The following is a 22,990-nucleotide window of genomic DNA, read 5'->3' as shown; positions in this document are numbered from 1 at the left end:
TCTGTGCTGTTATGAATGGTTACTTATTACATTTGTGTTCTGTTTTCACAAAAGCTTGAAATGCATGGCAAACTAATTAAAATGAATAAAGATGTGACTATATTAGAATATAAAAACAGAAAACAATATCATAAAAAAAGCAAAATACATACATATCTATGATAAGACAACTAATATGATAAAGCATGACCACATAGATAGGATAAAACAGCTCAATCAGCAGAGAGAGTAGTCACCTTTTTAAATTAAACCTTATAAATGGGAAATTTGAGACCAGGATGATCACACTAGTCTCTAAACTAAATCTGGGAATACTATCCTAAATTGTCAAGTCTTCAGCACCCATCTGTACAGCAGATAATCTGGTTCAAGATGAACCTCTTTAAGTAAATTAGCTATTTATTTGTAAATAAAATAAACTATTCCATAAACAAGGAACAACCAGACTAAAGGCTTTCTTTCTCATCTGCTCTAGACATAAAGCAGATACTGCTAATTAGTTCAACCTTATGTTAATACGCAAATGTTACATTCGTTGTAATAAAATCTTTTAAAGGAACTGAATTTTAAGGATTCTAAATTCAAATTGTGAAATAGGACCTTTAATAAAAAGGTTCTAATATGTAGAATGACATTTGTAATGATTTGAGGAAAATGGAGGAGTTGAAATTTTTTAGGAAAATTGTAAAAAAGGATCTTTTCAACCAAGCTTATGGGATATATATAATATGAAACATTGTTAAATACTGAAAAATCTTTGTATATGATAAAATTGATGTATGTTTTGCACTGTAAGCCACATACATCAACTATGTAGGATATTGTGTCTTATAAACAAATACATAAGCAGTACATCTGAAGCTGATCTCAAGTTTCTGGTGGGAATATACCATGCTAGTTGGTTCCCTAAATACTGGGGGACCTATCCTCACAACATGCCAATGATAACATTTCAAAATCAACTGATGACACATAAACAACCAGAGAAACAAAACAGGAGTAGCCCTCTCCCATGGCCTCAAGGCTGTCATACCCTTACAACAGCATTTGAAACAAAGTGAATTCATTGAATTAGTTGGTCGGACAAACCAAAGTATAAAGCTGTTACAATAGTCAACCTGGGATACAATTAGCAGCTGTAAAACAGTTTGAAAATCCAAATGTTCAAGGAAAAAGCACAACAGGTGAACAAGTCTCAGCTTGATAAAAAGCAATCTTAGAGGCTTTATGGACCTGTAAGTCATATGTAACTGTGAGTTTAATGTAATACCATTCCCCTTTGGAATAAGATTATGACCATTAAGTTCAAGGAGAACTTTAGTCTTCTTTGGATTCACTATAACAAGTCCACTGCCAGCAAACATTGGTTTAGGATACTGGAAAGTAGATCTGGGCTTCATCTGTATAGCAGTGATAGTGGACACTGAAACTTGAGATCCCCAAAGACTGCAGGAAAAAATATTAATTAAACCAGGGGAAAGGGAGGCACCCTGAATTCAACAACTTGTTGCATTCTGTCACAGAGAGAGAAAAAAAGCAGAAAGACTTAAATAAGGCTGGGACAGTATCTTTATGGCCTATAACCTTAACTTAAAGAAGTGTAAACTAATTCCTTAAAACGTTTCTTAGAAATTCCAAAGCAAATCTCAAGCTCTCCAATATTAGCAGCAACAACGGCTTCAAAGCACTTTTTAAAGTGATGTATGGGAGCAGTGGATATCACACTTTTGGCGAAGGCTGTCAAGAACATTAACTAAAACAAGTGCCTCACTATTTCAAATGCACCATCTTTGGTTTATGCCCTTTCGAAGTCCTGGCAGTGTACGGTAGAGGTAAGAAAATAAACTTAAAAACTGGAGCTAACAGCTCAAATGCTCATCTCACCATTCAGTGTGTAAATTTAGACTGTATGTTGTACCTTGTACAGTGCTCTGTACACTAGCGGTGCCACAGAAACCATGCATATTATCCATGGCACAGATTTGCAGGTGGATCATTAACTTAGCAAACTTGGCCTTAAAGTTTCTTTTACACATAATTAACTTTAATTTCCCTTTGAGCCACAGAATTCTTGGCACAATATTCCTACATATGTCATGCAGATCTAACATTTGTCTAAGTTAGGCTTATTAGCATTTCTTCACATAACCAATTTTACAGTCAGAATATGATTCATTTTGGAACATGGCAGTATGAAGGGTAACATTTGTTAACACGTTCTGGTCTAAAAAGCGATCGCAATAAAGCCAGTTCAGCACATATTTGTAAGAGTGTTGCCAAAGAAGCAAAAACGGGAGAAACCTTTGAGAAAAGTTGAACAGACCCTGCACGTGAAGAAGACTCATCATTAAGAAGGGCAGCCCCAGAGAGCAGCTATCCACTAGCTTGGCTAGACCTATATGTTAAGCGGGGTCCCACTGACACATACAGGTTGATGCAATACCATGCACTGGCCACAGTGCACGGCTCAACACACGGCTGAATGCACATTTTGGATGCGTGTCCCTAACCTCGGATGCAAAACGGATGTGAGCGCATCCAAAACTTGCATCCAATCGAGCGCATAGGTAATAGTGCTCATCACATGTAAATTCATGTGGATGAGGCTATTACCTATTTCCCCCGATGCAAAAAAAAAAATGTACGCCCGACACATACATTTTTACCGGCAAAAATTACGCCTGCGATATTAAGTTGGAGGAAACTGAAATAGGAGAATTTAAAAAAAAAAAAAAAGTGAGCCAGAGGTCAGGTTAGGAAAAGAGATGCTCAATTAACGAGCGTCCATTTTCCTAACCCGTGGCTGTGCACAGATTAGGAAAACGGATGCCCCTAAAATTGAGCCTCCATTTTCCTAACTGGCTGACAGCCAACGTCTCCTGGGCGCCCGCTGCTGAGGAGGCGCTAGGGGCGCACAATTCCCCCTAGCACCTCCTATTTTACCGCAGCCTGGACGAGGTGGATCGGCGTTCATTAAGGGAGCGCCTGTTTAACGTGCGCCAGTATTGCATCGGCCTGATGGCTAACGGGTCCAGCCAGGCTAATGGATGTCTCCTCCCTGGGACAGAGTTCAGAGAAAGGTGTGGGACTGAAAGCCCCCCGGCCCTTTGTTCAGGTGCTGTGAGCCCTAATCAGAGGGGCTACAAGAAATAGCAAGCAGACAGCCTAAAGGACGGAGAGGAAGGCGAGGTATTGGCCTGAAGCCGAGCTGCTTGTGAAGCTGAAAGAATTAACTTAAGAACTGCAAAACAGGGAAGTTTGTTTTCTATTTCCTTCCCAAGGAAACAGCATCTACTAGGTAAAATAAAAAGGAAAGTGACCTGTTTATTTGTGAGTAAAGATTAATTAAGCATTGCTGGTAGTATACGGAAATAGTATTCCCTTTATGGGAATTCATTTGAGAATTTTGCTGGGGAATCTACGAGCAGGAGTTAAATCATGGATTTAAATTTTGACTACTATGATTAAAGGCTGTCCCTGAGGCAAGGACAGGAGCCCTCAACAGTGTTCAGGACTTTGTTTAAACCTTTATTCTCTTTGAATACAAGTGTTATTCTCAGCATTAAAAAACCTGCCACCTACTGAAAAGCCTCCGTTGTTCTCCATGACAGGCAACTCATGACACCAATCTAACAATGCAGCCTTTGTATACCACAGCACTGTGGCAGGAGAAAAGCAAGCTCTCATAATAGGGGACCACAATAATAGTTTAAGAATATTATAATAAATTATCGCAGCAATCCAGTCTCCATAAGAAATTTATGATGCAAAAAAAAAAAAAAGTTGGCTTTTTATTTTTTAGCATAATACTTTACAATACTTGTAACCAATTCCTGCAATTATGCCACTTGCCCTTTGGCACCCACAGGGGTGGCAGGGTTCATAATGATATCTGCCCCCATGTAGTAGGTACAGTGGAAAACAGCATGCTGGGAATGGGAGGAGATGGAAATATGGGTGGGACCTGATCAATGCCTGAGCCTTCTAGCTTGTCCTGAAAAAGGAGGTAGGGCTTCCTGATCCGTCTCCAACTGCTAGCATGAGTACACTATACCCATTGGTTCTGAGTCCATCTGCTACACGCTAGGAAAGCAAGGCTTTTGAGGTGCAGTTACCATTTCCGTGGAAACCTTCTATCCATTCTTGCCCTCAGGTAGCTAATTGGGGTTAAGGGTATTAGTTAGGTGGTCACTGTGGCAGTGGAGAATTATCTTAGGGTCATTGCTAAACAGCAATACCTCGTCATTATAGGTGATACAGGGAAAAGAACTTCAAAACTGCAAATCAGCAAACTGATAAAAGGGTAAAGCTGGGAGTATTAAAGCAGGAGAAATCTCAAGAGAGTACCACTATTAGAAATCTCAAGAGAGTACCACTAGTAGAAATGAAGATCAGCAGTAGTACAATGAAGTATAGCTGGGATGAACTGGATGAAGCACTGGTTTCTCTGAAGGGATGAATACTTCATCCAAGCATCTCCAGCACCAGTCAACCAGAGGAGATGGATCCAGTAATTGAACCCAAATCGACCACATGGCAGTCCACAGTACAGCCACCAGGCCATCAGCCTGACTCCAGGATGACTGATTTTTAGTACCAATTCTATTGCTATGATCACAGCCTCCTATGGCAAGTACTTGCATGCTTCATTTGTAATAATAGTTTTTTTAAAAAATAATCTGTGGTACTCCTTTTATAGCACCTGCGAAATGTTCAGTTAATTTTACAGCTAGAGCAAGAACTGTAGATTTATGGTAGAATGTTTCTAGGAGAAAACATATCTTTTTCAGTAAGATGAAAAAGTGGATTTTTTTTTTTTAAATCTCAAACATACATACATTTTGCATCAATGAGGTTGATGTACCTTAATGTGTTGCCACAACCCATCATGGCTCCAGTTAAACCATCTCCACTAAACCTGAAATCCCATGATTTCAACAGATTTCTGTGCAGCAGCAAGCGTGGGCACAAATTTATTTTATTACCAGCAAAGAAAAGCAAGGCAATGTCCCTTCCTTCCTGGCATACAGTCCTTTTATTGTTCCCTTTGCTTTAAAGGCAGAGATATGGGAACATGCCACAGAAATGAGCATTGCCTTCAGCCGTATATCTCGAGGAACACATACAATGGCCATAATGCATCCCAGGCTCAGGAAAGTGAGCCGGAAAATAAATTTTAAACATTCAGGATGGGAGAATAAAATATATTCAGAACAGTGATTTCTGGTTTGCTCCAGCAGTAAACTGTCTCCTTATTACTATTCTTAAAAAAAAAAAATAAAATACTGCCATATAGTAGCAAGGTCTAAAATCTAAAAGGCTGATTTAAAATAAAAACGTGCGGGCGTCCATGTGCGTGCGGTTCCCGGCGAGCGCACATGGATGTGCTGATTTTATATCATGCGCGCGGAGACGTGTGCATGTTATAAAATATAATGCTTGCTCACACATGATGCCTGATTTTTGTATTGGCGCGCGCATGTGCGCACAAGTCGCAACTCACGCATGCAGGGAGGTGAATTTTTTTAAGTACATGCGGCGATGCAATTGGGCCTTTGTCCAGTTCCCTCCCAGTCTGCTCCAATTAAGGAGCAGACTGGGAGGGAACTTCCCTACACCCCTACCTAGCCTTTCTACCTTTCCCTTCTCCTCCCCGACCCCTACCTACCTAGGTATTTTTTTTTAAACTTATCTGCTCATTCAGAGCAGAAGGAAGTTTTGCGTGCTGGCCAGCTGCTGGCGTGCGCATCCCCGGGACAGGGCCTATTGGCCGCTGTCCTGGCCGGCCTCCAATGCCCCCAGCCTGTCCCTTTTAGCTGGCCCGGCACTTCTGCACGTATTGGGAGTTACACGCGTTGCTGGGCCTTTTAGAAAATGCAGGGCTTTTAAAATTCAGGCATAAATGTTTATCTTGTAGCAAAACAAAATTTGGCTCATGGATCATACACGTCATGCTTGAAGTGTTACACTTGTTGATGGTTCGTACTTAGTCTGGAGTGTCATCTGTCACAATGTGATTATGAACCTGATCCTTACCAAAAAATATTCAACAAAAGCTTACAGCATCACAAAATATGGGGTGCCAAGAAATTAATTTAGGAATTTCCAAAGGAACATGCTTCTTTGTTGAATCTCAAGGATCCTCAATGAGCCCTGCAGTGTTCAGGTAAGATGAGTTACAGAAATGTACAGAATACAAAATTGACTTCAGTACAGTGAAGTAAAATGTTCCCAAAGGATAACCTCTGATTCCGCCCCTCTGCACCACCTATGCACTGGCTTTCGACCGAGCAAACAAGTTATGCCCACATCAAAGCATGTACAAAAACTCGTACTACTGTCTTAAAATGTTATATCATCACATGCACACACTTATTTTCTTCTCTTTTCATTTCGTTTTGCAGCACGGCAACTGCAATGACTTATTCCTAGGCTTCCAGATCAGATACTTCCCCGTTCATGCAGCCCAGGCTGCCATGAGCTTTCATACTCAGTTTCCAGTATTCTTCCCTATTTTTTTATCTCTTACCCAGTCTAACCATCTGAGAAGCAAATGACGGCGGCTCCATTCAGAGCCGGATAAAAGGGCAAACTAGGCTGACCAATAGGTGTGATTGATATGGGTCTCACTTTCTCCCAGGAGCTGTGAATTCCATGGTATTCCTATGAACCCATTTTCTTTTACATTTTAGGTGAATCTAGCACTTTTAAGTGACTTCAAAAAGCACAAGATGGACAACACGGTTTGGAATAAGTCAGAACGTTAGTAAGCACAGTTCATCCTGTATGTCATTTATCTGCAACTGCACTTGGTGCTGGCCCTCCCTCGAGACCCGAGCACTAAGCAGGAAGACCTTGATAAACTGTGCAGAGATTCTGTGATATGACCAAAAGACCCAGCAGACAGTATCCTGAGAACACCAAACTCATTCCACTTGTGACTTAGATCATTTGTAATGCCACCTCCTTCATTTTCAGCTAGAGACCTAAGAGTACATCATGTACGAAGTCTGATAAGACAATCTACAGAAGATGGCAAACAATGGACAACATTCCTGGCTTTTTTTTTTTTTTTAAGCCAGGAGAATACATTCTCTCAAGCTTACTACTTTGGCTGCCAGTGATTGTATTATTATACAAGAACTCCTCGAGACCCTGCCAAATAAAAATAAAAAACTCAGATTGGCTTTGCTTTCCTCTTGTACTAAGAATGCAATCACAGTAATGTGCTTGCCAATGTTAATACAGTACTATCAGATCCATAATAAAGACCTCTATGGGTGTCTCCTACAAAAGGTAACAAAAACTCAGAATACAACCGCAAATTAGCAATTGCTAACTGCTGCCATTACAACCACACAACGTGGACCTAGTATGAACTCACAGCAACAAGACAGCAGATGAGAACCAACTGGGCCAGTTCTCTTTCACTCTAACCTGGCTAAGGATAGACAGAAGGGATCATCACTGCCCTTTCTGGCTGTACTTCCAGCAGTAGAAAAAAAATGCCTTGGCAAATGCAGTTGTCAATCGAAATGCCCCTAAGAACTTCCAATATTGAAGATCAAATTCCCCCGAAAGAAAAATAAAATGTCATGATCTCTAAGGAATTTTTTTTTTCACACAAGCGCAAAGCTGAGAGTTAGTGCTGTGACATATGTACATATGACAAACAATGCCAGTGAAAAATCATAGCAAATAATAACAGGGTGAAGAATCTTAAGAGCCTTTGTCTTCCTCTGGCATCCCCTAAGTGTTCTTCTTATATACTGTGTGTGCACACAGAAGCAATAGAAAAAAATATATAAATAGAAAACCAGAAAAAGAGAGAGAGAGAGAGAGATAGTGCACACACAAACATGCTTCAGCTACAACCATGTCAGCTGTATTATTTTAGATAAAATAGTGTGGGGTATTTTAAATTCAGGACTCCTGGCTTCTTCTCTATGGTTAGCTTCGTTCTTGATAAGTCATGTATGAGCTAGGGCAACAGATTCAGAAAACTCAACCCCTAACTATGATGCCAGTCATTACAGGATTCCCCCTTTGTGGTTTAAACATGACTGACTTGAATTTTCAAAGCCATCTACATGCATAAAACTGCTTTATGTCTGTAAATAGAGGTTAGAAAACAATCTGGGGCTCAGTGCACATAGAGGTAGCAAGTAGCAACTACTTTTATGCCAACTGGCATGAGGCATTCCAGAAGTTTGTAGGGGGGATGGGGGGAGTTGGAACGTCTGGACATAGTTTTAGATTTTAATAAACATGCACAAGTTAAACCCTTTGAAGAGGAGGTGTAACTTTGCATGAGCTTTTCTGCGCAAATACCAGCCCATTACCTGGGAATTATTTTCTGCGGTTCTGTACATACAAGGCTGGATTTAGGCCCAGGCAACTACCTAGGGCACCATATTTTGAAGACCTCCAGTTTCCAAGGGCAAAGAGAAGCCTGCTGCTTCTGCTGCCTGCTTGAGAGTCATGTGCCAGCAGAGCTTCCAAATGGTGTGGTGCTCTGCTTCTGGGCACCAAAATCTTATAGCCGGCCATGGCTGCATACATCAGGTTGAGCTATAGAAATGATAAGCAGTAGAAGTATTATAATTTTTAATGCTAACTTATGCGTGCAAGTTCACTTTGAAAATTCAAGGTAAAGTCTGCACATAAAAGGCACAAGCAAACTTTACCCGACTGCATGCAGTTATAAAATTACCTTCCAAAAATAATTTCCAAATTCAGTATCGGCACCAGAGATCCACTGAAATAGGCTTACGATTGGGCAGTGGAGGAAGAATATTTCACACTTTCACTCTGCTTTGGTATTTATAGAAAAGGTTTATGTATTTATTTAGTTAGATTTAATATGCCGCTGGGAAAAAATGTATCCAAGCAGAGAAAAACCATAAAACATACATAAAATTGAAAACCATAAAACATACATAAAAATTATGGTTAAAAAAAGAGAGGTTTCTATTTTTCCTAACAGACTCAAAAAAAATGTATAATAGGAGAACAAATACTGACTGAAAAAGTGAAGTAATAGGTAACAACTGTAGCTAGCCAGGCAGAGATGGATCAGGCAGAAGTGGAACTGCAGCTCTGTTCCTGCTATTTACAATGGAAGCTTAAATGCTGAAAAATACTCCACAAGCCATTAGGGTTTTTCAGTGCCTTGAGAGAGAGATTAGAGTATTTCGTAATCAACTGCTAAAGAAAGCAGAGGGCCAAAGCTGGGTCATGGAAGAATGAGAATTCTTTCACTATTGGGCTTGCACAGAAACATAGCAGTATCCAATGTGAAAAAAAAAACAAAAAAACACAGACACACACACAAAGCGATAGAAATCGGTTGCTGACTTTCTATAGTTCCTTGATCAGAAAACCACAGCAGTGCCCCTGCATTCTGAAAAGCTGAAATTTCATTATGCTAAACACCATGAGAACAAGCCTGAACGGAGCCCGTGCTATCCCAGAGGAAAGGAAGACTGCCGGATTCCTGCCTTCCCACCTATGACAAGTCATCGCTAAAGCCCTTCACAACAGACATGCTTTAACTTTGCCACCGACACACAGCATGCCACCCATGTAAACCTTCCTGTTCAACAGCCAAAAATCTATCAAACTGTTCTATAGAGCATTATCAGAGCTAAGAGCCTATGTCACCTTTAATTGCCATGATATTACACTGGCAACATTTCTATGTACAGGACAGATAGACCTTCATTTAACCATCCCAGCCAATGACTTCGGAAATCAGCATGGAATTAGTCTTCCATTGCAAGTTCTGCATAGAATGAATTTAAAACTGCTGGTTTCAAATGCATTTCTTGAGATAATTGAACAAAGACTGCTCTCCAGTGACCTGCAGTACTGCACTTTGTGGGCTATCTACAGAATAATCCAAAATGTCATCACATTTTCCATTGCAGCTGCAGTCAAAGTCCTGCAACCAAATATCACCCCAAGTATGGAGCTCCTGTTATATGCAGGTGCTGAAGTCCCAGAATACCCAGAGCCTACCTGCATGTGTTCCTACCCCAACATCACAAAAGAAAAAAAAAAATCCAAGATTTTTATAACTGAAGGAAACCAAATTCTATCATCACAACCATGGGGATGCAGCTAGTAAATTGGCCAGCCACTGAAGAGGTAATTTTCAAAGAGTTACGTGCATCAAATTTAGAATATACGCATGAAAGTAGCCTGTACTTGTGTAATTGCTATTTTATGAACATCGAAAATGTGCGTGTACTTTAGGTTTCATGCACACAAAAAAAGGGGAGCTCTAAACACATTCTGGAGTGGGGCCTACAGTTTTTTGTGTAAGTGGCTAATCTAAAAGAGACTTAGGCACATACATTTGGCAACTTGGGAGATCTGGGTGGAACTGAGGTGGGGAGGGGGAGCGGCGGCGGGGGGGGGGGGGGGGGGGGGGGGCCAGGCTGAAGATCCAGCAGGGTTGCAATGACCTGGTGGAGGAATCAGAAAATTAGTAATTTCAATTACATGGGCATGTTTTAAAATAGGTCCACTTATGCGAGCAAGTACTACTTTATTTTTGCTTGTCATGTTTGTTTATTTATATTCTGCTTTAGTATACTTCAAAGCAGATTACATTCAGGTACTATAGACACCTCTGTATATTTTTAAAATAGGTAGGAGAAGTATATGCATACAATGCATTGCATGTAGTCGTGTGTGTACCCATATGAGCATATTTTGTGGGGGTGGAAATACGCATAATTTATAATGCACGCATGTGTGATACATTTGGAATACAATATTATTGCAGATCTCTGCGCAGCCCTATTTACTCAAATAGGTCCATGTGGATTTGGTTGAAAGTTGCCCTCTGAGTATCTAGATAAATGGTTAAATTATTTCAATATAAGGAAAAAGATTGCAGTGCTTGCTTTTCCAGAAGAGTCAAGTTTTGCTGCTGTAGCTCAAGGGATCAATGTCAAGATCATATTAGAGCCTGTGTGGTAGCTACATATGCCTTGGAGCAGCGGGTACTCTGGGCTTCTGTGCCTGTACTGAAAAGGCACTCAATGCCTGGAGCTACACATGGCTGCTGGACTATACTATAGCCACCTAGATTTGTACAACATTCATGCCTATTGACGTAATGCAACCAATACATAATCTCATTAAATATTAGCAAAACCAATAACACAACTAAAGGGATGACAAGCAAATATTTTGTAATGTATAGTATTTTTTTTAAAATAATATTTAAGTTACTATACTTGGGAGGATTTGTTGCAGATATTTTTGTCTTACATGTCCTACAAGGTTTTAGATTCATCAAAATAGAGAATTAAATATTTTAGAAAAGAGAGTTTTGATACCTTGCAATCTTTTTGGGAGCTGCATGGTTTAAGATAGAAAAGTCCATTATTTTTTATTAAAAAAAAAAAAAGTACAAAATGGTCCATTTACTTATCCCAGTTTTGAAAAGTATTTCAACTACATCACAAGAAATTAACTGCCAAAAGTATTTGTGCATATTGATCTTATTAAGAATAATAACACTGTCACCAGTAACACAATCAAGGGAGAAGAAAAGGGCTCCTGTGACTACATAATCCTTGGGTTTCCATGATTCCTGCTCATACTGTTTAGGTTGGTTGCGTGATTTTAAATGCGACAGGACTCCGTGTCCAATGCCGTAATGCATCACTGCCGGGGGAAGTGCCAGCCACGTTCTCACACGATCCATACCGACTCTCAATACAAACCCAACTCCGTGATGGACAGACCCTTCAAGCAGACTGCCGGCACTGAATTGGCCTGTGGCGGTCCTCCGGTTCAGCCACAGCGATGACATCGCGCTTTCCAGAGAAAGAAGGCCACACATGCCAGGAAGGTCAGGCAGAAATTCCCTCAGCCACACTGTCAGTCTCAGATCTTCAGTGTTCCTGCACTATGGCGGAAGTTACCCTCTTTAGCTTAAACCCCCTCCCCCCCCAAAATAAATAAATAAATAAATAAACCCCACAACAGCAGCAGCAGTAACAGCTACCACCATAATGGAGCTAGATGAAGTTGTGGGATACCATAGGACATTTTTGTATCACTGTAAACAGTATAGCACCACCATTCACTGTCTCATGTTCTGTATGCCTTCTGCAAGACATTGGAGCACTAACACAAGAAAATCTAAGGGAAAGACAGAAACTATTTGATGAAATCCATTTTAAGATTTTAGCAGACATTTCAGAAAGCAAATTCATCTGCCAAATGGAAGAGTATATCTTTCAGTACACACAAGAGATTAGGTTATCAGGAGCCCAAATTCGCCTCTACACACAAATTATTTCCAGCCAGCTACAGAAAAAGTAAACTCAACTGCTCCTTCAGCACTTGGACTAGTGGAAGGCGCCTTGCCAGGCCTGCTGCAGAAACCAGGAGGCTGACTCTGGGCAGGGCTGAATTCAGAAATTTTCTGCCTGGGTGCAAATTGGAACAGGGGAAAGGGGTGTGTGGAAACACCAACATTACTACTTATGGAACTAAAATAAAAAGGGCACCTAAACATACCAATTGGTGGAGGCTGTGCTCCCTTCTCCTCTTCCTCTCCCCAGCCAGGGGCAGCAATGGTGGCATCACACCAGCACTGCAATTCTGAAGCCTTTGTGACCCAAGCAAATTCCTGAAACATGGTTGCTAGTTTGACCCCAGAATTTCAGAACCACGATCAGAAACTGCAAACTAACACCGATAGCCCCACGAAAAATGTTAAAAACTACTAAACAAATGCTCCCTTTCAAACCGTACAGCACATTTTTCAAAGTGTAAAAGATACTGTAGGCATTCGTTTTGGCTTATTTTGGATGTTTCTTTTTGTTAGCTTGGTTCTGAGCTCAACCCTGTTGTTCATCCTTTTTAAAGGGCTTCCAGATTTTTGTGTGCAAGATTTTTTCATGAAACATACCTGCACAGACTTCAGCACTACAAAATATTTCATCTTCCTGTAGGTAGTATTATAGCCTGGGAGCCCCATTTCAAATATGGGTGTTTGCGAAACAGATATGCAAATACTTTTTTTTTTTTTTAATTCCAGTTAAGAGGTGAATAACAAACTGTTATGTTTTGTACTTATTGGGTGTAAATGTTCTTATTAATGTCTATGGCACAAAAAATATTTTTTAAAACGGGGAAATATTTTCCAGTTTGCTCATCCGTAACGATTGTGCTTGTGTACCGCAGGTGCCAGCTCTGTGGGCGTGCGGCCTTTGCCAGCTACGATATCTAGTGATGACAGCTGAAAGGGGACATCGGAGGGGTAGTGGGAGGGAAGAGGGATGGAGGTCAGTCACTCAATATTGGGGGTGCACAGACAAAGCTTGCAGCTTATTGCTTGTACAAAAAAAAAAAAAGTTCCATCTTTCTGTAGGCAAGAAACTCCTCTGCCAGGGATGTCACACTTGGTCCCACACATAGGTCTCATTCTCAGGATGACTGAGATATGCAAAAAAAAAAAAAAAAAAAGATCCCAGAATGGACATCAGCAGTCCTGAGACAGACACCTCTGTTTTACATGTAACTGCAGGCCAAAACCCAGAGAAACGGCGGAACGTTTTAGCAGGCTGTGCCTGCATTATATCAGCGCGCTAAACAAACAGAACTAGAGGGGGAGCAAATCATGTTCTCTGTGCCGTCATTTAGTCTGCAGTGTCAGTGCACAGTGCCCCTGCAGAGATTCCCAGCAGCATTGCTTACTCTATGCCACAAAACTATAAAACTAAGCGGGGATACAAGTTATTTCTATAACTAAAATCGAGGACTTGAAAATCCAGTGGCCAGATGATGCTTTGCAGCTCCATCATCATCTGAATAGGTAGAAATGCAATAATACTCTGGGTAATAATAGCTACGGTGCTAGTGATACATTGAAAACGGAGTGCATCTCAAACCTGCCACCCACCTAAATGGCTTCACAGTGCTGTTATTTTCCCTCCATACGTCTTTCTACCAGAAAGTACGTATTTAAAGAAATGGCACAAACTGAGTCAAACCTCCAAAGTCTTCCTTAATAGTTTTCCAAAGAACAAGGGCTCCCTGGGGAATTATTTCCAATCTTTTCTTTTTTGTTATACAGCAGCTGCAGCAGAGAGCTCCCCAGCACTGTAAATCTTTCTTCAGGCGAGCCAGACAGGAAGCAGTTGGAGAAGAAAGTTTAGATAACAAATGCACACCGCACACCCGAGGCGCAACTGCAAGAAATACATCACAGAGCAGGACGACACTGGGAAAAACATCTCCCTGTTCCCCCTACCACGCCGTTGTGCACGGATTTGAACGAAGTCACGCTATTTGCATTCACCGACGTTACAGATCAGGAGCTGCAATGCAAAACCTGCCGATAGCGCGCTGCGCTCCGAGAACGTGTGTGATCCCTCACTTACAGAGTTCAGTCCATCAGTGTGGGACAGACAAGGACAGGGGGCCAGGTTCGGAGGGAGAGTGGATTACAGAGGGCCTGAAACCTACCATCCACTGTCTCACCTGCCAACATGAAATGTTTTCTCCAGTTTTTTTTGGTTTGCTTGATTTTTTTTAAGAGGGGAGGGGGAACCTTCAGATAACAATGCCAATCCTTAAATATATGGTAAATCTGATCCTGTGATTTGAACTGTTCTGGTTTCCAAGCTTGGTAGGGTTTTTCGGAAATAAATGGAATTGCGGTTTTTTTCTGTGAAATACTTTACACTGGACAATCTGAAAGGCAAGGGAAATCCTTATAGTGTAAAACTTGGCAGGGGGTGCAGAGGATACATACAGAACCCACCCCTTTTGCTTGACCATTCATACAGAACCACAGGAGAACAAAATTACATCTCACTCAACAATGGTGCTTTCTAATCCGTGCTGGCATTTGAAATGTAAAACAATTCTAGATTTAGGGGTTTGTTTGCTTCACTGTGTGGCTGAGAGTGGGGTAGGAAAGGGTATCACAACAGCAGAGGGAAAATTAGACTTTTCTTAGAGCAACATCTGTATCCAGCTGGATAGCAAAGAAAATCTCCTAGCTCCTTCTCCTCCGTGCTACAGTACATTAAGTGCACACATGCCGAGTGCATTCACCACACATCTTGCTGCTTAATAAGGTTTCTGTAAGAGCTGTTAGAAGCCTGTGGATCATTTGCACCCCAACAAAAGGAGGCTCCCTATTCATTGCTTACAAGAGACCAGACAAGATGTTCTGCAGTTTTTACCGAGGTTCCCGACATCATTGCTGTGGCTGAAAGTTTCATTTGCTTATTTCTGTGTGTGTGTGTGTTTTGCAGTCTAGCGAACCCAGGTAGATTCCTCACTTGAGCTGCCAAAATCAAGCGGGTCACTGGTTTCACATCTTTTAAACATCTGTTGTTTATCCCTGGGAAAGCACACCAGGGGCAAGAAAATTAATTCCCCAATTGCTGTCAACTGATTTAGGGAGCAGCAATAAACATCTTACCGCAGAGCCTCCGGCTTCCACAAACTGCTGTCAAGAGGCCTGGGTGGCAACAGGCTACAGCTGCACTAGCAACGAGGACTTCATGGGAAAGCAAAGCTTGAAATGGCACCTAGCCCTCCTCATCCCTGAACGCCAAGAACAGTATCAACAATCTCAAACTTTTTTGAATACAGTTGTGAGGGTGAAAAAAAAAAAAACAAAACAAAACCCAGCAAACCCACATTAGGCTCATACCTTGTAGAGGCGGGGCAATCAAGCTATAGTAATAGCAAATCAATACATAAACAAAGGCTTTACCAGAATAAATTGATTTCAGCACAGGAAACTGCATTAGGGTTTCAGAGTTCCTACAGAAGATCCACCAGTGTCACACATTTGCATCCTTTGCATACTTATTAAATCGCTGCAGCTCCTTCACTAATCAGCGCAGCGGTGCTTCCTTTGCCACATCAAAATACACAGCTGCTGACTAAGGTAAACAGAGAAGAGCTTAGCTTTGCCTCCCGGTTTTTCCTACCTGTTTTGGTGGAATAGAATGACATTTGTGAATCTCATTTTCCGAGAACGCGACAGAGGGTCTTCACCTCCCTCCCCCGACCCCTGTCCTCCAACCTAAGTAGACCAAACCCAGTCTGTCCCTAGACCTAGCCACCATCAAGCATTTTTGTCCATGGAACTGCAAAACTTAAAAAGCACCTCCTGCTCGTAAATCAGATTTTGCAGGCAGCCCAGAGGCCCAACCTGCTCTGCCCCAGCCCATAATACATTTTAGACACATCCCCCTAGCTCAGAGAGCCAGGTCATCCTCGGCAAGCTACTGCAGGTTTAAACGTGGTGAAGAGGGGTGGGGAAGCACCTCTTTAAAAGTTGCTGTAGTGAAACTTAGCCGGCTTTGGAGGTGCTGCGCAAACTAGCCTGCTGATCGCTCCAGTGCGACTATCATTAAATAAAAGGTTTCTTTGGCTCTTTGTACCAGCTGGATTTGTCCTTCCCCCACTTCTTATCTGCTGCAGGCTTGGCACCTGGCCAGCCCCAACGACGTGGTACCCTAGCGCCACCTACAGCCTGCTCATGCAAACTCACTTAGCGACAGCAGACAAGCACCAGTGAAATATTTTAGACAGTGCCGCAGCCAAATCTTTATCAGACAGGAATTACTAGACCTAAGGAAAATAATAATAATAATAATAATAATAATAAAAAAAAAAAAAAACCAAATGCCGGATTTGGTTGAAATATGAGTTTCTCAGCCTGTTAATCTCTCTTCATATGGCACATTTCACAGTTTAAAATGAGCAATGACAGATCACTACGCATTATTAAATGAGAAATTATTTACAGTGGGTTGATGTGACTGCATAATTTCTGTTGTATTTATTAGAATGAGTGCACCACATAAGTATAACTTTGGCCATTGGAAAGATATGCAAAAACTGTCTAATTGTATCCTCCGCTTTTCAGAACTTAAACAACTATACCGGTACAACAAACATAACTTCTGAATCAAAACAGAGGAAGACTTTCTATATGGCTTAGTCAGACCTTGGGGGCAATCCAAACCCAAGGGTCCACACATAAAGGTCCTTTTAACCATTTTACTCTTTTAATCTAAGAGTGCAGGCTGAGGAAACTTCTCAGGGAAAGTTTTGCTCCAGTGTCTATCAATAATCAATTAAATGCAGCACTGGCAATAAAAAAAAACAAAAAACCTGGCCAAATCATGCACTGCCAGAACTGATAATGATCCAGCAGGGGCAGGCTAGATGAGTTCTTGGAGCTGTGCTCCCCCCTCACCCCACCCCAGACCCCCAGAAAACCGCACAAACCAACACCACAATATGGAATTCTGTTTCCCACTCTGCTTCAGGTTTGAAAAGTGAAGGACTCTGTGTATATCCATAGAACTGATTCCTTGGGATTTGGGTTGCCCCCAATCCTTCCCCTCCAAGTCATATTCCACCCCACCTAACTCCTCCGTATTTCAAACTTGAGGCACCTCAGAATTTCAGTTGTCTTTATGAGATCTTCAAAAACTCTCATGTGCAATAATTCAATAGTGTCCCAACTTTGTCAGAACTGCACAGATCCTGATCTCATAAAGACGGCATAAAAATACTGATGGTGCAACGTTATACATCTTACATTTTAGACTGCATTACTCTGGACATGACAACATACCTGGGAAACAAGTTTTTCTTTATCCAGAAACTTTACTGTGGGACATGTCTGGAAAACCTATTGGTTTTATACAGTACAATTTTGTTTTAGTTTGTATGCATACAAAACTTTTGACTTCTGGAATACCCCAGGAGTTCATCTAGGAGCTGGGAAGAGCCCCGGGGTAAGGAAGGGGGAGTCAAGGTGGGGTTTTCCCTCTCCACAATATAACTAAGCCAAGGAATAGTAAAAGAAAAGACAATATTGGCACTTTAATACTGGTTGATTGGGCACTTGTATGCAGTACTTATAGACCAGTAAAAGTGCTCGTTTACCTGTCTGGTGTGTAAGGGGGCCCTTTGTCTTGAAGCCTCCCTGGGAGCTGCACTCTGAGGCACTGAAGTGATCTGAACTAGTGGAAGAGCGTTTGGAGAGGGTATCACAGCCCCCAACAAAGGTGTTGTCCAAAGGGAGTTCCTGAATCACATGATGCTTTTTCACAGACACCGGTGTGTCTGCTTTCAGATGAAAAGCAGACTGCGGAGATGCAGACTTGTAATGCTTTGCTAGATCTGGACTGCTCGGTTTAAAGGTTGTTGGCGGTGCTGTACCCCAGTCAAATCTTCCTATACCTTGCTCCTCCAGCTCAGCTGGAAGGCTTATTGTCCCGTTGATAGGTTCATGGACTGCTTCGTCTGGTTTGGACTCCTCAATGGTAACAAAGTTCAAAAGAGAGCTCTTTGGAGACTTCCTTTTCTTTCTCTTCTTCTTCTTGTTTTGCTTGTTCTCCTGGTTTGGAGACATCCACTCGGCCCCCTGTTTGCTCCTTTGGGCAGCTTTGAACCTTGATGCATGGCGACAGCGAACCAGGACAGTGACAAATATCACCACTATGACTACCATGGCACCCGCCACTATGGCAATCATGATTGTGAGATAGTCTTCATTCTGGTAAGGCTGGCTGCTGTCCCCTATGTTCCTATCTAGTGGGGTCTCCATAGTCCTGCGTATCAAATCATAAATGTAAGAAGCATTTCCAGCTGTTTCGTTGACATATAGGAATACCAGAACTAGGGTATGCAAGGATTTGGGATAACCCAGATCGCTTATGTTCACTACTAAACGATGCAAGCCCACGTCAAGGAGCGTGGGTTTTTCTTCCAGGGTAATGTTACCCGTTACTGGATCAATTCGAAATAAACCTTACTGTTGCCACTCACAATGGTGTATTTGAGTTCAGCATTCATTCCAGTATCAATATCCACAGCAAATACTTCAGCTACCACAGAGCCCCGGAATGGCCGAGAGAGGCACTAGTTTGAAAGAGGTATTGGAGGGTGGGTAGATAACCACTGGGCTGTTTATCATTGACATCCATGACGTTTATTGTCACTCTGGCGGTGGAAGAGCGGGGAGGCTGGCCGCTGTCCATGGCCTTGACATCAAAAGTGTAGGAGCTCTGCTGCTCCCTATCAAAGGACACGTTAGATTTAATGACGCCAGAAGTAAGGATCCAGCACAAAGTTTTCATTATCATTCAGAATTGAGAGGGTTACAGCTTTATTTTCTCCTGCATCTGCATCCGTCACCGTGATCACACCCACTGTACTGTACTTGGGCAAATTCTCAGAGACGAAGAATTGGAAGTGGTTGTGTGTGAACTTAGGACTGTTATCATTTCTCATCCAGTACAATGACACTGACAGTCGCCTGGCTCTGCAGCGGTGGGGTGCCGTTGTCTCTGGCAGTGACGGTAAAGATGAAGCGGTCTTGTTCCTCTCTGTCAAACACTCTAGAGGCAGTCAGAACCCCCCGACTTTCGATCCAAGTCAAAGAAGGAGGCATTGGGCCCAAGTTGGTAGACAATGTCTGCATTCTTGCCACTGTCTTCATCACTAGCACTGATTGTTGTTAAGTACAGGCCCCGCCGGTTGTTTTCAGACACTGACAGCTCAATGATGGACTGACTGAAGATGGGGGATTGTCATTTTCATCTTCCAGCTCGACTCGGACCAGGGCAGTCTGGTTTAAGCTGGGCTTCCCTGTGTCAGCGGCAACAATTTTGAAGCTGAACTCTTTTGTGCCCTCATAGTCCAGCAGGGAAGAGGTCTCTAGCAAGTATTGGTTGTCATAGACAGCCTTCAGATGAAATGGGACCTCTCTTTCAATGAAACAGATTACTTTGCCATTCACATCAGTGTCCTTATCTGAAACTGTGATGAGGGCAATCTTGGTATTGATGGGATCTTTTTCGGATAAGTAGACAGTGCCATTGATAGGACTTATGATATAGCGAAGGTCTATGTTGGGTGGGTTATCGTTCACATCTGTGACATTGATTGTTACTGTGGCTCGGGCAGGAGTGGAGCTCCCGTCGGTGGCCAGTACTGTCATCTTGTGCACAGCAGTGTCCTCACGGTCTAGGGGTCTCTGTACTGTGATCAGGCCACTGGTAGCATTGAGGGCAAAGAGCTTTCGGCTGGCGGGAGGCACCTGGGCTCCGAAAATGTACCTAACTTCAGCATTGCTGCCCACCATCTGCATCAGTGGCATGCAGCTGTGCCACAGAGGTGCCTAGGGCAGCGCTCTCGGGGATGTGTGCCTCCAACTGGCTCTCCCGGAAGACAGGCCGGTTATCATTCACATCACTCACTGTCACCTGCAGGATGGCTGTGCTGGACTTCTGTGGGCTGCCACCATCCTCCACCTTGATCTTCATCACATATGTGTCCTTCTGCTCACGGTCCAGGCTCTGCTGCACTATGAGCTGTGGCCACTTCTCACCTTCGGGTGTTTCTACCACGTCAAGCCCAAAGGTGCCTTGTCCATTCAGCAGCTCATAGCGCTGCACACCATTGTGGCCAGCGGTCCGGGTCCAGTGCCGATGGCACGGGGAAGGCGGCTGTTCACTGGCGTGTTCTCAGGTACGGATAGGTTGAGCACAGTAGAGGGGAACATGGGCGCATTATCGTTGCTGTCCTTCACCACAATCTTGATCTTGATGAGGCGGAAGAAGTCAATTGGGTAGGGTGACCACCTCCAGCTCAAAGGAGCACTCGCTATCCTCCCCAGCAGCCCCAGCACACAGCCGCTCACGGTCAATGCGGTTCGAGGTAGTGAAGATCTCGCCCGTACCACTGGCTACCCTTACCAGAGGTGCATCACCCGGTTTGGAGACCAGGCGATAGACTAGGTTGGGCCCCCCCAACCCCAGTGTTGAGATGCGAGATGTTCAGGTCCCTTGGGATGTTGCCAATGGGCACATTTTCTGGCAGCTCCTCCCGGATGGTGTCAGATAAGCTCTTGGGCCAGGGCAGAATCCAGCCTCAGGCAGGCGATAAGGCAGCCAACAGATAAAAATCTGGCAGGTCCATGGTTAAGGGATGGGGGGGGGGGGGGAGGTGGGGATTTCTCTTTCCCAGGATTTTAGGAAGTCAAACGGTGGCCGATCTTGGGTACAGAGTGCACGGTCCGTTGAGAAGAGGCGTGCATGGACAGCAGGATGGTGTTGCCTTTCATCCCCCCTCGAACTGGAAGCCAGCAACTATCAATACAATCATACACATAGGGCATAATTACTTTCTTTCACAAAACAAAACAGTGTGATTCTGCAGTGCACATTGGAAAGCATGCATGATTCTCTGATGCAAATTACGTTCGTGAGCATAAACCAGCCCCGATCGGGGTGAACTAAAGCACCAAATATAATGAGCAATTTTCCATTGGCACGTCCTGAGAATGACATTAGCCACTTTCTCAGCTGTAGTTTCTGCATGCACTTTCTAGAATCAATCCTTTGCACCTGCTGCAATTCCCTCTCATTTTATTGTTGCCACTAAAAATCCTTAACTACTTATTAGTATTTCTTTGTAACTGCACCATCAACTGCCAAATGCAAAATTTGTCTTTTTCTAAACCTACAACACTGCAATCATTCCCCCTCCCCCCCCCCAAAAAAAAACACCCAAATCCTGCTTCCCTCCCTCCTGCACACATTATATTGCTATTTTAGTGGAGAAAGCCCCCCACCGGCATATGCTGCAGCAGTACACATCAAGTAATACTTCAAATATCCGTCAACTACCGCACAATCTAAGATTGCTTCTTGCAGGTAAACCCAACTCCCTCCCCTAGATGTGCAGACACCCAGATCCATTTAAAAAAAAAGACCTTACAAGTTAAATATATACACATATCTTACAAGCCGGGGGCAGCTGGAATCCAGATGCAGTTTCGACACAGCCAAAAGGTTTCCAAGGAAATGCAGAAGACGGTATTTCTTCTCTCTTTTTTTTTTGCGTGGAAAAGGTGCAGTCTTTATCCACAAAGCTCCCTTTCGGATTGTTTTAGTAGCTGCCACACACATATAAATACTGCAGATTTAATCCTGCAGGTAAAAGTCCAGGACCTGTGCTCAGCTGCAGATTACAGAGAAAAAGAAGTGTAAGGAGGCTCCAAGCAGCTACTTCGGCTAGAACCGGGTCAGGGAGAAAGCACTAATCTTATCTGCAGGGTGGCCGATGCCCACGATTAGTTCCAGCATGGTGATGCAGGTAGGCAGGGTTGCGGATAAACAAGCCGGAGTAGGTGTGAGTTTTTGTTTTTTTTTTCCACGTTATACAATCCAGTAATCAGACGACAGACAAAAAAAAAAAAAAAGCATATAATAAGGGGAGGGAGTATAGGGGAGAGAACGCCAAATCAAATAGAAGAAAATAAAATGTTTGCATGCACAACTTTCGATTTGACAATTTTGGGGTGGTAGGGGGGGAGGAGGAAGGATGATGATCTGCTGCAGCGGCACAATGTCCTCCTTGGACCAGTTCTGACACTAAGCACCGGCACCGCTTCCCTCTTTCCCTAGGAAGTGTGTGGCTCCCGGGCTGCAAAGAGGCAACTCGGCAGAAGGCTGTAATTCACAGCTCCCTCGTTAGTCATCCTCTCCACGTCTTGAGTTTCTCCAGCACCAGTCAGCCAGCCAGCCATACGCTCCCAGATTAAAAAGAGAGAGAAAAAAAAAAAAAGAAAGAAAAGAAAACCAGATCCACAGTGTACTTCTTTCAGCCCAGGGATCAGCTGCAGCCACCACTGCATGCAATTTCCTTTTTCTGTTAACAACAACTGAACCACACGTACAAAAAAAAAGAATAAATTAAAAAAAAAAAATTAATAAAGTGTGCAACTTCTGGTGGGTAATGTTGCTTTTCCCTCTGTGACAGCTGCCAGAATATCCCAGTCGCGCTGGCGCTGTACAGCAGAGATGCTCCTCTCTTCCTCTCTCTCGCTTTCTCTCTGAGCTGAATTTCTTGATATAACTCTCAATAAGCCCAGAGGGAGGGTGTGAACTGCGCCGGGACCCCGCCCCTCCCG

The 22,990-nt window shown here is 42.9% G+C and overlaps 1 protein-coding gene across 1 annotated transcript in view; it reads right to left on the bottom strand.

The window, feature by feature from the left end:
* PCDH9 (protocadherin 9) overlaps positions 1 to 20,994 on the bottom strand; it is a gene marked incomplete in the record, with an annotated part of 2,477,617 nt that extends 2,456,623 nt beyond the window's left edge. Inside the window, 15 exon segments of the mRNA XM_029603002.1 lie at positions 17,972 to 18,825; positions 18,828 to 18,912; positions 18,914 to 18,982; positions 18,984 to 19,124; positions 19,126 to 19,299; positions 19,301 to 19,432; positions 19,434 to 19,594; positions 19,597 to 20,155; positions 20,157 to 20,486; positions 20,488 to 20,517; positions 20,519 to 20,638; positions 20,640 to 20,823; positions 20,825 to 20,913; positions 20,915 to 20,964; positions 20,967 to 20,994. Coding sequence (XP_029458862.1) covers positions 17,972 to 18,825; positions 18,828 to 18,912; positions 18,914 to 18,982; positions 18,984 to 19,124; positions 19,126 to 19,299; positions 19,301 to 19,432; positions 19,434 to 19,594; positions 19,597 to 20,155; positions 20,157 to 20,486; positions 20,488 to 20,517; positions 20,519 to 20,638; positions 20,640 to 20,823; positions 20,825 to 20,913; positions 20,915 to 20,964; positions 20,967 to 20,994 — 3,006 coding nt within the window.
* Between the last annotated feature and the right edge of the window lie 1,996 nt (positions 20,995 to 22,990).

Source organism: Rhinatrema bivittatum, chromosome 5 (assembly GCF_901001135.1).
Source record: "Rhinatrema bivittatum chromosome 5, aRhiBiv1.1, whole genome shotgun sequence".
Taxonomy (NCBI): domain Eukaryota; kingdom Metazoa; phylum Chordata; class Amphibia; order Gymnophiona; family Rhinatrematidae; genus Rhinatrema; species Rhinatrema bivittatum.
The sequence above is the reverse complement of the archived record's forward strand: the minus strand, read 5'-3'. Positions and strand labels throughout refer to the sequence as shown.